Below are 16,558 nucleotides of genomic sequence, written 5' to 3' on the forward strand. Positions count from 1 at the left end.
GGTTTGGCCCTGGCTAACTGGCTAAGGCTTGTTTTAGTCCTGTTTTAGTCTTGGTTTGGTCCTGGTTAAGGAGTGTTTTTGTCCTGTTTTAGTCTTGGTTTAATCTTGGTTTAGTCTTGGTTTGGTCCTGGTTAAGGCTTGTTTTGGTCTTGTTTTAGTCTTGGTGTGGTCCTGGTTAAGGCTTGTTTTTGTCCAGTTTTAATCTTGGTTTAGTCTTGGTTTAGTCTTGATTTAGACTTGGTTACGTCTTGATTTAGTCTTGGTTTATTCTTGGTTTGGTCCTGGTTAAGGCTTATTTTGGTCCTGTTTTAGTCTTGGTTTAGTCTTGGTTTGGTCCTGGTTAAGACTTGTTTTAGTCCTGTTTTAGTATTAGTCTGGTCCTGGTTAAGGCTTGTTTTTGTCCTGTTTTAGTCTTGGTTCAGTCCCAGTTTTGTCCTGTTATAGTCCTATTTTAGTCCCGGTTTAGCCCTGTTGTAGTTCTGTTTTAGTCTTAGTTTAGTCACACTCCATTTGTCCACTTTTTAATACAGTCTGTGAGTGTACTTGCTTTTGGATTTTGATTGATTTGTAAGTAACTGGCTTATTTCTCCTTTATTTAGACTGGCAGTTTAAACATGTCTGAAGTAGAAGTCCTCCATCTTGCTAAGGTAACTCTAGAAGATGCAGGACAGTACACGTGCTTGGCTGGAAACTCCATTGGCTTCGCTCACCAGTCTGCGTGGCTCACCGTGCTATCAGGTAACACAACTACTCCAAAAACCAAAACAAATATCGAACAGTTATAATAAACGTGCGTGTTTTAAGTGTTATAATCTAAACTTTCTATTCACAGAGGAGGAAGCCAACGCGATGGAGGCGATGGAGACCAAATACACAGATATTATCATTTACGCCTGTGGGTTCGTGGCTCTGATCATGGCGGTTATCATCGTGGTACTGTGCCGGATGCAGGTTCACCCCAGACGAGAGCCATTCGACGCACTTCCTGTTCAAAAACTCTCCAAGTTTCCTCTGCGCAGACAGGTAAATCATGATTCAGATTTGATTGGTTTCCTGTTTAGTTTTGTTGTCTTACATTTTCTTACATTTGTTAAGAAAAAAATGGGCCTTGGTTGCCATAGTGCTCACAATTCAGAAAGACTGGATTTAGTCTTGGTTTAGTCTTGGTTTAGACTTGGTTTAGTCTCAGTTTAATCTCTGGTTTAGTCTTGTTTTAGTCTCTGGTTTAGACTTGGTTTAGTCCTGGTTTTGTTCCTAGTTTAGAGTTGGTGTAATCTTGGTTTAGACTTGGTTTGCTCTTGGTTTAGTTCTGGTTTAGTCCCTGGTTTAGAGTTGGTTTAGTCCTGATTTATTTTTGGTTTAGTCCTGGTTAAATCCTTGTCTAGTCCTGGTTTAGTCTCTTGTTTAGGCTTGGTTTACTCTTGGTTTAGTCCTGGTTTAGTCTTGGTCTAGTTCTGGTTTAGTCCCTGGTTTAGAGTTGGTTTAGTCCTGGTTTATTCTTGGTTTAGTCCTGGTTTAGTCCCTGGTTTAGTCTCTGGTTTAGACCTGGTTTAGTCGTAGTTTAGTCCTAGTTTAGTCTTGGCTTAGTTTCTGGTTTAGTCGTGGTTTAGTCCTTGGTTTAGACTTGGTTTGGTCCTGGTTTAGACCTGGTTTATTCTGATCCAATTCCAACGGTAGCCCCAGTTTAATTCCTATGCTCTCCTATAAATTAGTTGTAATCATAAATATTGTTCTTGTTCTTGTTGCAGTATTCGGTGGATTCCAACTCGTCCGGGAAGTCTAGCGCCTCCTTGATGCGAGTGGCGCGACTCTCCTCCAGCTGTTCCCCAATGTTGGCCGGAGTTATGGAGTTCGAGCTGCCCTATGACCCCGAGTGGGAGTTTCCCAGAGAAAAGTAAGCCCCACCCCATTCCAATACAACATTAAAAAAAAAAAAATCTAAGAGAAAGATTTGACCATTTTGTAAAGCTATATTTCAGCGGTATGGCAGCAGTATCTTAATCGAGCCCCAAACACTTAACTTCCAATAAGTTCTGGCGTCACTTTTGGGGATGAAAACAATTAAAACTGCTGGTCTAACAAAAACTAAAAGACAAAGGCACTGATTTCAGATTAGACATCGACCAATATGGGTTTTTTCTTCGCTGATACAATGGCTAATAAGTTCTGGTGACATTTTTGAGCCGATTTGGGCAATTTTCTCCAAACAATCTAATACAAATTTAATACAAACTCACCCACAACCTTTGTACAAACTTTGTAGGGAGCAGTGTAGTCTAATTTTTGCACTAAGCTCTTTGGATTTAAGTGTTCGGATAGTCTTTATGCATAATTAGGCAGCTGGTTGGGCCAAAAAAAAATATCAACCTCTGAAGTTTTATGGCCGATATCTGACAAACATCGGCCAAACGATATATCGGTCAACCCTCATATCTCTAGTTCAGATTGAAAAAATAATATGAATCTTACTCATGACCAAGATTTGGCAGAAAAACATGAAACAAATTAGAAAATAAGTGCAATTTTGCTTTCACTATTAGCTTCAGCTTTCACTACTACTACTAATTCTTTTCAGAATAAAACTTTCTGTCACTTTCTGATTGTGAATTGTCAAAATGTCCAAATCTAAATCCGTGTATCATTCGTTCATTCATGTTTCAAAATAAAAACAAAAATAAGAAAACAAAAAAAAAACAATAATTTTCTTCATTATTTGTCTCCAAAACCAAAATGAAAAAATGGATAATGGTTCATTTTTTCAGTGTTTGATTTTGTGTTTAAATGAAGAATGGAAAAAAAACGAATAACGGCCATTTCCCGTTTCCATGACTTAAACTGCGATGCAAGACGGAACCAGGACTGAGACCAGGACTGAGACCAGGATTGAGACCAGGACCAGACCAGAACCAGACCGGGAATGACACCAGGACTGAGATTGGGACCAGACTGGGACTGAGACTGGGTTTAGTCCTGGTTCAGTCCTGGTTTAGACCTGGTTTAGTCCTGTTTTAGTCCTGGGATCAGTTCTAATTCAGTCCTAATCCAAGTTCCGGTCTGGTGTATGGTCCCGGTCTCAGTCCTGCCCTCAGTCCCGATCTCAGTCCCAGTCTCAGTCCTGGTCTCAGTCCCAGCCTGGTCCTGGTCTGGTCCTGGTCTCATCCTGATCAGTCTACATGGGCACACCTCCGGGTCTGTCCCTACAGTCCTGGTTTAGTCCTGTTTCAGTCCGTATGTGGCGCCAAATTCGGACATTGCAGTTTAAGTCACGGAAACGGGAAATGGTCATTATCCGTTTTTCATTTTGGTTTTGGAGACAAATAATGACAAAAAAAGTTTTTTTGGTTTTTTGTTTTCTTGTTTTTGGTTTTATTTTGAAAAACGAATGAACGAATGATACACGGATTAAATTGTACTGATCTAAATCCTTATTTGAACCTTTGCACTGGTCTGATCCTGTACAACCCTGCGTATTCTTCTCCGGTTTTATTCTGCCCTTTACAAAACTCCAGCTTTCGTGTCTCACTCTGTCCGCCGTGGTTTTCAAAAACACAGAAAAAGCATAAATTACAGCTGCGTGCAGTCGTCTCCGTCCTGTATATTTTTAAAGCCCTGTGTTTTCTTCTCTTTCTAGTCTGACTCTGGGTAAACCGCTGGGAGAAGGCTGCTTTGGTCAGGTGGTCCGGGCCGAGGCGTATGGTCTAAACAAAGATCAGATGGACAAACCCACTACAGTCGCTGTCAAAATGCTCAAAGGTAAACCAAAAATACCAATCTGGACACCGTATATCTGACTAAACGGTTTAGATTGTAATGTAAATAAACTTTTTTTGTTTCAGACGACGCCACAGATAAAGATTTAGCCGACCTAATTTCAGAAATGGAGCTGATGAAGGTCATGGATAAACATAAAAACATCATAAACTTGCTGGGAGTCTGCACGCAGGATGGTGAGTTTTATGTGAAAGCCAGAAACGTTCTTAAATTTGTGTCTAAAAACACAGCACAGCCAATTGAGTTTGACCCTTCAAGGCTACTGTAGTTAGAGTTTCAATAGATAGACACCTACTACCTACTACTGTTTTATAGTAAGTATAGTTTATAGTTTTTTTTTTAATTTTCAAGTAATAGTAGGAGTAGTGGTATTAAAAGTAGTAGTAAAAATGGTATAAAAAGTAGCAGTAGTAACAGTAGAAATGATAGTAAAAGTAGTACTAGTAGTAGAATTGGTATTAGTAGTAGTAGTAGTAGTAGTAGTAGTAGTAGTAGAAACTGTATTAAATGTAGTAGTAGTAGTAGTAGTAGTAGTAGTAGTAGTAGTAGTAGTAGTAGTAGTAGTAGTAGTAGTAGTAGTAGTAGTAGTAGTAGTAGTAGTAGTAGTAGAAAAATGGTATTAGTAGTAGTAGTAGTAAAAATGTTTTTTATAAGTAATAGTAGTAGAAGTAGTAGTAGTAGAAATGGTATTAAAAGTAGTAGTAGTAGTAGTAGTAGTAGTAGTAGTAGTAGTATTAGAAATGGTATTAAAAATAGTAGCAGTGGTAGTGGTAGCAGTAGAAAAAATAGTATTAAAAGTAGTAGTAGAAGAAATTGTATTAAAAATAGTAGTAGTAGTAGAAATGGTATTAAAAGTAGTAGTAGTAGTAGTAGTAGTAGTAGTAGTAGTAGTAGTAGTAGTAGTAGTAGTAGTACAAATGTTTTTTTAAAGTAGTACTATAATAAGTTAAATCTGGAGTTATATAAAGGCCCTGTAAAACATAAAAAACAGAAGTTGTTAATTTTAAATAATTTGCTGTGGGCCAAAGTTATTCCTCACTTACCGCAATGAGACTGTAATTGCTATCATGCTAACGTGCACTTCCTGATAAAGCGCCCCTGTTAATCGTCCCTTGCCTGATCTGTAAGCTCCATCCTAACCGTAACTGTCTGTTCTTAGGCCCTCTGTATGTCCTGGTGGAGTACGCGTCCAAAGGGAGCCTCAGGGAGTACCTCAGAGCCAGGAGACCGCCCGGGATGGACTACAGCTTCGACATCACCAAAGTCCCCGAGGAGCAGCTCACCTTTAAAGACCTGCTCTCGTGCGCCTACCAGGTCGCCCGAGGAATGGAGTACCTCGCCTCGAAAAGGGTGAGAAACGGGAGGACTTTTCAAATGTTTGTGGAGACGCCTTCTGTTTGTTTCACAAAAATCTCGTAATTGTTTGGGAGATCGTTGGTACATTATCTGAAACCGTGGCAATTTAATTTATTTATTTATTGTTTATTTGAAAAGGGATAGATACTTAAAACTGTTCACTAAAACGCAGTGTTTGTTGGATGGAAAAGCAATAAATATGGGGCTGGGTATCATTAAGAAGTTGTCAATACGATACATACCTCGATACATAGGCCACAATACGAATACTTTTTGATACCGTGCAATTTTGATTTAATAAAATTCGATATGATATATTTCAAATCAATTTGATACAGCTCAGTGAAAAACAAAGGCTAAATCGTCGCTGTGATACTAAGTCCACTAAGTCTGAAACCCATTTTACGCAAACCATGAAAAAACACAATTGTAGCTCTTACACAAAATAAATTTGTAAAATATACCTAAAAATACTCTTGATGATATATCGATACAGTCTCATCAAATTATTATTTTTATTTATTTATTTTTCTTTATTTGTTTGTGTGAGGTAAAACTAAATCAAGAACATTAGCAAAAAATAAAACAAAAGCAAGGATATGTATATGTACATATTTGGGACCTGTTGCTCAAAAGGATTAGGATAAAAAAAATAAAAATAAAATTATAATGTCCTACCCCAGTTGTTTTACATAATCAAGTGGTTGACACATTTTTTTTTCACCTTTGGAGTGCTTACCTTAAATTATACGATATATCGATATTTTAATATTTTTGTACACCCCTAGAATCAAAATATATCATAATATCAAAAACATACAAACTCACACACTTTTAATTTTATTTTATTTCAAGAATACATTGTCATTTTGGTTCTTTGAAATTAATTTCAATTTAGGGTTACCTCCTGAATTCTTGTAATTTACTTGTAATATTTTTTAAAACCTCAAATTGTTTTTTTAACTTCAACAAATCCAAATTTTTCTTCTCAGTTTATACTTAAAGATGATCTATGTAACTTTTCTGGAGGGGGTTCTTTATCTTATGACATTACTAGAATGTTCCACAGTATGGCTTTAGACTCAGCTATGTTGCATTTATTAAATTACAGGTATTGTTAATGCTAAAAAAATTGAAAATACATTGAAAAAACCAATGCATCTTTTAAGTATAATTTTATCTCCATGGAAACAAGTCGGTAGCAAATCTGACACACAGTACAGCTTTAAATACATCACCCTCTAACGCTAAATCTTGGACACGGCCTTTTAGACTACAGTACATGCAGACAACCTCCTGCGCATTTCCGCTCATTTCCCAGCATGCATCTGTCTCAGTTTTAATCAGCCTGCTCCGTCTTTGTCCGTTTTAGCTCCGTAGTCGTAAATCGCGTCGCAAACACTAAATTTTGGGTGTAGCTTTGAGTTTCGAGGGCCCTCTTTCTGTCCAAGAATGCACCATTTAGCTCAGAACCCTCCATTATGGTTCTCCCCGCAAATCCCAAAGTCTATTTCCAACAAAAACCAAAATAAACTTAATGACATCCATGCGTTTCAGTGGGTTCGCTCAGCCCGGCTCCCTGCCTCCCTCCCACCACGGGTTTAACGTTCCTATTTAAAGACGTAGTAACTCTCCCAAAACGCCTCGCTTTTGTTGACTTTTCATTTTCGGAGAATTGAAGCAGTGAATCTTTCAGACCATTGCTGTATTTTAGGGCTGTCAGGCCAAAAACCACAACCCATACAAGTATTTTCATAGACTTTGTAAAGCCATACATGGTCACAACATCCAGGATTTCCCGTTTGACAGAATTTCTGAGACGAAATATGTGTTTTAGTTTGTAGTTTTAATGTTGTTTTGTTTTCCTGCAGTGCATTCACAGAGATTTGGCTGCTAGAAATGTTTTGGTGACGGAAGATAACGTTATGAAGATCGCAGACTTTGGTTTGGCCCGAGGAGTTCATCAGATCGACTACTACAAGAAAACTACCAACGTAAGTATCAAATATATGTGTGTATGAACTATCTCTCCTCTGGCTCTGCTCCTGTTTGCTCCACATTTCTCTTAAAAAATCCTAAATTACAAACACCAAACCCCATAAAACAATAATCTAAACCCATTGTTTCTTATAGGGACGTTTGCCTGTAAAATGGATGGCCCCTGAAGCGTTATTCGACCGTGTTTACACTCACCAAAGCGACGTGTAAGTCTTTATTTCAAATCGAGTAAATCCTTCCAATCCAATTTAAATCTGAAGTATTTTGCCTTGTATTGTTTCAGCTGGTCTTTTGGCGTATTGATGTGGGAGATATTCACTCTGGGAGGCTCACCGTACCCTGGCATTCCCGTGGAGGAACTTTTCAAACTCTTAAAAGAAGGACATCGAATGGACAAACCCTCAAACTGCACGCACGAACTGTAAGAAACCAATATGTATTATAGTTTTTAGTTGTTTCCTCGTCACAAACAGACCTGGAGTTGTGTTTTACTTCATTCACACTTTTTTTTTTACACAAAAACCCTGCATATTTAGGCTGAGTTCTTCACCGTCACTAGAATCATTTGGATAATTTCAGCTCTAGAATTGCCAATCTCGACTGAACTACTGAAAATACATGACATCACAAGGTGGAACAGAGCATTTTGAGCTTTGGAAATGTAGACAGACTAATAATTAAGTGTTACTCAAACATGTGTGAATGAAACAAAACACAATTCCAGGTTTGTTTTTGAGGAGGTAACAATTCTAACATGACTTAAATCTCACAAGAATCAGTTATGTGTAATATTGGACTGTTGGAGTTATTTTAATTGAACATTTTTAAAAGGTATGAAGGCACATCATATAGTTTCCACACTCTCAGGACATGTATATTCAACAAAAAAAGAAACAAAACAACAGAGTAGTTCAAAAAAGTGTTAGGAAAAAGCATATCTTATTTTAATCCTACCCCTACAATTTACAATATTTCATCTACATCAGACATGTCAAACTCAGGCCTGGGGACCAAATTTGGCTTGTGATATAATTATATTTGGCCCGTGAGATCATATCAAACATGTATTAGTGCTAGACCATTGGCTACAGATAGACTATAGAGATATTATGTATTTCAAATTTTGTTATTATTTTATATTATGATTGTTCTGGATTAAATGTTTAAGCAAAACTATTATTAAACATTTATTTTAATAAGAAAAGATTTAACATTACATATCTTGAACGAAGAGAAAACATGCAGATGCAAATGCGAATTTTTCAATAAATATTTAGTTTGACCCACGACTTAGTCCCAGTTTTAATTTTGACCTTTGTGAACTTGAATTTGACACCCCTGATGTACATGACTTTCATTATATATGGCAGTTTAGTACATTAAAGTGTATTTTTAGACATTAGATAAATTAGATGAAAACACATACATGTTACAAATACACACAGGTTTATTATATTATCACTAATCACTTTTTAATAACAATTCATGAATATCTGCCTTTGTACATTTTTGGGCACATTTTTTTATACTTATCTCCAAGTCCATTCCATAAATATTCTCCACTTATAGCCATACTCATTTGTCAAACTGTTGTCTTACTTTTACTTTATTAAAATTTAACTCATCTCTTAGTCCATTACTCTTTTGTTGACGTTTTATACTGTAGCATTTGTGTTAGCATGTGTCCATAGACTTTGTACTAATTCACTTTATGTTTTTTAGCTACATGTTGATGCGCGAGTGTTGGTACGCTGTTCCAACGCAACGACCTACTTTCAAACAACTGGTGGAGGAGCTCGACCGGACTTTACTGTCTGTTTCTGATGAGGTATGTTTAAAATAATATTATCTGTTTCTCGTTGCTTATGTGCTTTTTGACAAACCATGGGTGTTGAACTGATTAGCAAAAAGGGAATAGCCTTAAGGACCTAAAGTGCATTCACACTTTCTGGGTTGGTTCTGGTTTGAGCCCAGTTTAGTCCTGTTGGAGACCTGGTTTGAGGTGGTTTGCGGTTTGTTTGTGGTTTAGTCCTAGTCTGGTCCTGATTTACTTCTGGTTTGTTCCTGGTTTGGTCCTAGTTTGGTCCTGGTTTAGTCCTAGTTTGATTTTACTTTGGGCCTGGTTTGGTTCCATTTTGGTCTTAGTTTAGCCCTGGTTTGGTTCTGATTTGGTGCTGGTTTGGTCTTGGTTTAGTCCTGGTGTAGTACTGGTTTGGTCCTGGTTTGGCTCTAGTTTGGTCCTAGTTTGGCCCTAGTTTAGCCCCAGTTTAGCCCTAGTTTGGCCCTAGTTTGGCAGTAGTTTGGCCCTAGTTTGTCCCTACTTTGTTCCTAGTTTGGCCCTAGTTTGTTCCTAGTTTGGCCCTAATTTGGCCCTAGTTTGGCCCTAGCTTGGTCCTAATTTGGACCTGGTTTGGCCCTAGTTTGGCCCTTGTTTGGTCCTAGTTTGGGCCTAATTTAGTCCTAATTTGTTACTTATTTGGTCCTAATTTGATCCTAATTTGGTCCTAATTTGGCCCTGGTTTGTTCTGTGAAACATTTCAGGCAGAGCAATAACATCTCCATGGAGCAAAGCATTTGATGGACCAGAAAAGTTACACAATGCACCTTTAAGCTTTATTATTTAGTATCTCTTGGTGTGATTGTTTAAAATGGCAGAAGCGTACATATGTTTGTAAATGTGCAGCACAGATGTCCAAACAGTTTAAATGAGATCGCAGAGGAGAGCTAATAAACTCCGGCAAATAAAAGGCTTTAGTGCGCGGAGATGCAGGGGCCAAATGGAGAAAGCTTAAAGGCAAAATTTACACAACACCACAAAGACTCCACACAGAACACATTTCAGGATAATAACGGCTTTAAACTAGTCAAGCTTACTTAAACTAGACCTCAATGAATCCTGAATTACACCCAGTAAATTAAAACAGGTAGAACATCTTTTTACATATTAAGGGTCTATTACACAAAATGGACTCTTGTAGCTTTAAGTCATGTTATAATTAAATACACCTCATCAAAAACAGAGCTGGAGTTGTGTTTTGTTTCATTCACAAACACAAACGATTCAAGCGAAGGTGTGTGGATTTTAAAAACACAGTAGAGCACTTCCTGTATTACCATATGACATCACAAGGTGGAACAGAGTGTTTTCAGTTTGAGCAAAGAGCCTAAATAGCAGAGTTTGGGTGTTAAATATTTGTGAATGAAACAAAACCTGATGAGGAAACTACATTATAACATAGATTTTAAAAAAAAGCGTAATATAGGATCTTTAATTAATTAATTTTTTTTTTGCATGTTTGAGTGTGGCTTTAATTTTTCAAGCACGACTAACTACAAAAATATGTAAAAATGTAATTCCAATAATATTTAGCAGGATTTAGCCAGTTATTTGTCATAATATTATTCAAATATTAAACCGAATATCAAAGTAAGGTCACTTTAGACTGCTTCTTCTTCACCTTCACTCTGATTGGTTAAATCCACCTGTCACTCACTCAGCATAACAGAGTCTGACCAATAGGAGAAGTGGGCGGGGAAAGGTTTTTGATGTTTGAATTAGATCACATTAGATTAGGGCTGGGTAGTTGTAGTAGGAAGTTGTTGATACAATACATACCTTGATAAATAGGCCACGATACAATATGTTTTTCGATACAGTGCCCTTTCGATTCAATACAATTCGATATGATATATTTCAAATCGATTCGATACGGTTCTGGGAAAAACAAAGACTACTAAAAGTCTACTAAGTCCACTGAGTTTGTGCAAATTTAATATGAAAATCACCCATTTTACTCATCAAAAAGTGAAAATGTCAACACAATTATAGCTCTTACACAAAATAATGTAGTAAAATATACCTAAAAATACTCGTAATATTAATACAGCAGCCCACGATATCGATTCTGTATCATCAAATTAAACAATACGATATATCGATATTTCAATATTTTTGCACACCCCAATCACAATAAAATTTTTATCATCTCATATCATTATCAATGCATTGTACAACCAAATAAAACACATGAATTAACCCATGTCTTTTCTCTTTCCTCAGTATTTGGACCTCTCTACACCTTTCGAGCAGTACTCCCCGTCATGTGAGGATACTTCCAGCTCCTGCTGCTCTGACAATGACTCGGTTTTTACCCACGATGCCTTGTCCACGGACCCCTGCCTTTTGGCCTATCACGACGTGCCTCATCGAATCCACGCCAAAACCGCGCTCAGATAAACTCAAATCTGCAACGTTTTCCGTTTTTGTCGGATTTCCAGAGGCCTTACTTTGGATTGCATTCAGAAGCAAATGGGAGTTGACACACTTTTAAAGCAGTAGCATTTTGGATGTTTCTTCAAATCAATTTCCTGGAATAAAATAAGCAATAACTTTATTTAGATATTTTTATAAGAGCACGCTTAGCCCTCTATTATTTATTTAGCTGATGTTGCTACCGGACCAAAATCAATGGTACTACTACAGTTTGTGGCTAATGTTGTGCTAACTCCTTGGTTCATTCATACATACTGAAAAACGTAGCAATTAGCGTCAGTTAGCTGCTATGTTTGTTTCTTCAAATAAATTTCCTGACATTAAACAAATAAGCAACAACTTTATTTAGATTTTTTTTTTTTTTTATTAGCGCGCCTAGCCTTCTATTATTTATTTAGCTGATGTTGCTACCGGACAAAAACGGTACTTCTGCTGTTTGTGGCTAACTTCTAAATGCTAACGTTGTGCTAACTCCTTGATACTGAACAACATAGCAATTAGTGTCAGTTAGCTGCTACATTTGTTTCTTCAAATACATTTCCTGAAGTTATGAAAATAAGCAACAACTTTATTTAGATGTTTTATGAGAGCACGCGTAGCCTTCTGTTATTTATTTAGCTGATGTTGGTAATTGGACCAAAATGGTACTACAACACTTTGCAGCTAACTTCCTAAATGCTAACGTTGTGCTAACTCCTTGGTTCATACGTACTGAAGAAGTTAGCTTCAGTTAGCTGCTATATTTGTGTATTGGTCAACTCCTGTTTACTGTCAATGCTACGGACATTTTCCAAAGTCCAAGGATCTCATGTTGGGACCACGTTTGGGACCTGTTTACGGACCCTCGGCTGGAGCACTGTGGAGATAACTCTTTTGTTGATTTCAATGTTTTTTGGACATTTTTGGACAATGATGTCAGAGAAACTGCAACAAAAACGCAGCACTAATCCACCAGAGGAGCAGAAGAAGAAGAAGAAGAAGACATCGTTCTGACACACATTTAAAAGACATTTTTAAACTAAAAAAGATTTATTTTGATAAAAAAGAAAGTGATGTTAATTATAAATCTCTTTATATAAGATTATTTTACTGTTGTTGCTTATTTAAGAAGAAGAAGCTGTATTAAACTCAGGAGTTCTTGTGTTGAAGTTGCTGTAGAGGCCTGATCATGATTTCCTGTGAATATATTTAGATTATTAAAGTATTAAACTATGTACATATCATTAAATAACACGGTCTCTTCTCATTTTTATTTTATTTTTTACAGTTTTTTAGAAAATAATATTTAATTGGAAGATATTTGTGGTTTATTACTGGTTTAGTTTGGGGCATCGACAGACATGACAGTGACAATCAAATGACTAATTTTATTATGTCCTTGGGCAAGACACTCCCAGCTCAGTTTTATATTATGTTTACCTGACTGCGTAATAGGCAGCAGTCGATGGGCACTGGTTAGGTGCCACTGAGGCTGCAGAAGTAGCAATTGAGTAAGTAAAGATCTGAATCATAATCACCACCTGAATTAAAATGTCCTTAAAAACAAATACATACAGATGGTTTGAAGAAGAAGCTCCTGCAGTCACTTATCACAGTTACACAACAATTAGCCACTATATCACTGCAGTTATTCTTTAAACTCTAACATTTTTTACTTCACCACAATTCTAGTATGTCTGAGTTTGTGTTTGGTCATGTTTAAAAGCACTCTACCTTATTTTCTGATTGTGTAACTTTTCATGTGGAGGTTCCGTCAAATGCTTTTGCCAATGAACCTTTAAAATGTTAAAAACAGAGCTAGTTCATTTTAAACAGTTTGCAGAGGCCCACAGTTATTCCTCACTCACCTTCTGTATTCAGAGTTTACAACACGCACTTGATTATTATTGATTTCTGGACAATAAAACACTTTAATTAGATTCAGGAAGTACACAGTGGACTTATTTTGACCTCAAGAACTGCTTATATAATAGGCTGTATCTGTAGTGGGACAAGACAAAGGCTACATTTACATGATGTTTTTTGATTTCGAATGAAATGTTCTGAATTAAATAGCTGGAGTTTACATGGAAATAATAACTGTGAATTGACGTTTACATGGAAAATATGTTAAATTGCCTTTATTTAATTCAATGTCTGGGGGTCGGGAAGGGTTCTGATTGACAGGGGGCGCATGAACATATTTACTTCTACCGGAAGAAAACACACGGCTTTTTTGTCATCTCAGTTTGTTAACTTCTTAGGTTCTTTTTAAAGACAATGCAGTAAAGTGTATTTACCTTGTTGACATGTTTCGGCTGCTAGCTGCAAGCCATCTTCAGAACTGTCACCGGTGTTGGTGGTGACGTGTCGTATATCAGCTGTTGTTACTTCCTGTAGGCGTGGTCAGCCTGATGGACCTGGCAGGTCGCTCAGACTGACCACGCCTCCCGTCGCCCGGTGTTCTCTGGAGGAGGGTGTCCCAGGTGTGTGAAAGGAGGAACGCGCCGTCATCACGGTTAATGCTGTCCGTGCCTCGTTTCCTGATTTCAATGGCCTCCTTGATCCAGCGTTTGAACTTGTTGTTTTCTCATCCAATGACCCGAGCCCCGTCCCAATCCATAATCTCAGTTTGTTGTTAAGCCACGGACACGAACATGATCCAAATTGACTTTGCCCTGACAAAGACCGTCTTGCTGGTCGAAAAGCGTTGGCGTCCCTTCATGAAATAAAGGACTTTTAATATATTCCGATGGAGTGCCTCGGGTTTGTACCTTGCCCAGTTTTACATTTTCCAGTAAGGGTAAAGCACTCTACCTCTTTTTCTGCATCAGATGATCCAAACTTTTTTCGCAGTTGTTCCGATGATAATTAAGCAGCAGCTCAGAAATGTTCTCATCAAGCTTTACATCTGTCAGCTGAGAAGGAGAAGGAAAGAATGTCGGAGAAGGGAGGAAGAAGACTGCTCTACCTCAGCCCAATCCTGCATCCAACTTGCAAATCCAAAGAGCAGTGGATAAAAGTCTGAATCCAGGATTGGTGGAGCCCGAAGAAGAGCAACCCAACGAGCATGCGCTGAACAACCGGAATTATTTTTAAGAAGGAAACGTTTACATGATCGAGGAATAAATAAATTTGGCTTTAAACCACCCATTTACTTCGAATTAAGTTTAATCCCGAATAAGCATTTTCTTTAGGAATTGTGATTACATGGTCTTTTAAAAGTGGAATTAATTTCTTTTCATAATTAAATGCTTTTTCTTCGCTCTCATGTTCAAATACATGGGGAAAAAAATCAGGTTTAAGGGCATTTAAGTGGAATGCAAAACGTTCAGTGTTTTGACTCATTTTGCAGGTATCTTTTGTTTCGTTTCATAATGAGGTCATTGTGTTCGTGTTGTGGGACAGTAGTGCATGAGAAAAGCCACTGCATTTACTTCTAATGTAGCAGAAGACCCCAGTTTGGTCTTGGTTTAGTCCTAGTCTGGTCCTTTGTCTCGGCCTGTCCCTGCCGCTGGGGGACAATGGGCCTGGTGAATGGGGACCCCCTTCACGGTGGGAGGGGCAGAGCGGAGGGGCTGTGTGTAAATGAAGAGACTCTTATTATGATAATGTCCCACAGAAACGCCCCTGTCTTTAGCACAATCACGGGCAGCCATCTTGGACACCCCAGACAGATTCTACTGCATTTGTGTCACGTTCACCGCAGCGGGAAACTGTCTTTTTTATTCCAGCCGAGACAGAATAAATAGATACAATAAATACTACTACAGGAAGTACTACTAAAGAAATTCTACCACTACCTAATACTACCAGTAGTCCTAGTACCTACTACTACTCCTATTACTACTCCTACTACCTACTACTATTACTACTACTATCAAAAGTACTACCACCACCACTACCACTACTACTACTACTCCTACTACCTACTACTCCTACTATTTACTATTACTACCATTACTCCTACTACTACTACCACCACTACTATTACCACTACTACACTACTACTACTACCACTACCACTGCCACCACTACTCCTACTCCTACTATAACTACTACTATTACCACTACTACTACCACCACCACCATTACCACTACTACTACTACTACTACTACTACTACTACTACAACTACCACTACTCCTACTACTGCTACAACTACCACTACTACTACTCCTACTACTTACTACTACTACCACTACTACCACTACTACTACTCCTACTACTTCTACTACTACTACCACTCCTCCTCCTCCTACTACTACTACTACTACCTACAACCACTACTACTACTACTACCACTACCACGGCCACCACTACTACTACTCCTACTATAACTACTACTATTACCACTACTACTACCACCACTACCACTACTACTACAACTACCACTACTCCTACTACTACTACTACTACTACTACTACTACTACTACCACTACTACCACTACTACTACTCCTACTCCTACCACTACTACTACCTACTACCTACTACCACTACCACCATTACTACCACTACTCCTACTATGACTACTATTACTGTAACCATCACCACATCTACTACTACTATAACTACTACAACTACCACTACAACTACTCCTACTACCACCGTTACTGCTACTCCTTCTACTACCACTACTACTACTACAGTTCTACTACAATGCAAAAATTATTTCGTTATGAGCAGTAATTGGCCTGCGCTGATGCGAAAGGACCCGATAGGTGGAGGGCGACCAATGACAGAGCAGCACTCAGGTTTGAGCAGAGCCAAAGGTGAAGCGCCCACACAAACTAAAACCAAGATGGATAATTTGTGAAAAACAATGAGTGGGATGTGATTGTGCATTAGTGGACAGGGAAGATGTCTCTGCTTTTTTCTCAACTGGATTTAACTCAAGTTTTAAAGCTTTCTCAGATTCTTCTGCTGTTGTGACGCTTCAGCCAATCAGATTTGAATAATCGTCACGAGATTCCACCTTTTGTCTAATCTCTTTCAGTACTAGCTGTTCCAGATTTTGCTGGGTTTCAGATGACACACAACACTCTATAGGCCAATATTATTTAATACATGAAAAAATGAATATTATTTAGTCACTGCTGATTTTTGTTGTAATACAGCATGGTCTTGTGTCTGGTCACTATTAGAAATGATCAGGTTCCATACTTGTGAATTTAGCTTTT

The 16,558-nt window shown here is 37.9% G+C and overlaps 1 protein-coding gene across 2 annotated transcripts in view; it reads left to right on the forward strand.

The window, feature by feature from the left end:
• The window catches only part of fgfr4 (fibroblast growth factor receptor 4), a 32,999-nt gene extending 20,370 nt beyond the window's left edge, over window positions 1–12,629 (forward strand). For both annotated transcript variants that reach the window (XM_020920665.2, XM_020920666.2), the window contains exons 11-21: window positions 600–738; window positions 833–1,023; window positions 1,749–1,894; window positions 3,632–3,753; window positions 3,837–3,947; window positions 4,931–5,121; window positions 6,999–7,121; window positions 7,261–7,331; window positions 7,409–7,546; window positions 8,848–8,953; window positions 11,186–12,629. In XM_020920665.2, the coding sequence (XP_020776324.1) occupies window positions 600–738; window positions 833–1,023; window positions 1,749–1,894; window positions 3,632–3,753; window positions 3,837–3,947; window positions 4,931–5,121; window positions 6,999–7,121; window positions 7,261–7,331; window positions 7,409–7,546; window positions 8,848–8,953; window positions 11,186–11,362 (1,515 nt within the window). In that variant the 3' untranslated portion in view covers window positions 11,363–12,629. The remainder of the gene's footprint in view (window positions 1–599; window positions 739–832; window positions 1,024–1,748; window positions 1,895–3,631; window positions 3,754–3,836; window positions 3,948–4,930; window positions 5,122–6,998; window positions 7,122–7,260; window positions 7,332–7,408; window positions 7,547–8,847; window positions 8,954–11,185) is intronic.
• The last annotated feature ends 3,929 nt before the right edge of the window (window positions 12,630–16,558 follow it).

Source organism: Boleophthalmus pectinirostris, unplaced genomic scaffold, assembly GCF_026225935.1.
Source record: "Boleophthalmus pectinirostris isolate CB_2022bp ecotype Guang Dong unplaced genomic scaffold, ASM2622593v1 HiC_scaffold_12, whole genome shotgun sequence".
Classification (NCBI taxonomy): domain Eukaryota; kingdom Metazoa; phylum Chordata; class Actinopteri; order Gobiiformes; family Gobiidae; genus Boleophthalmus; species Boleophthalmus pectinirostris.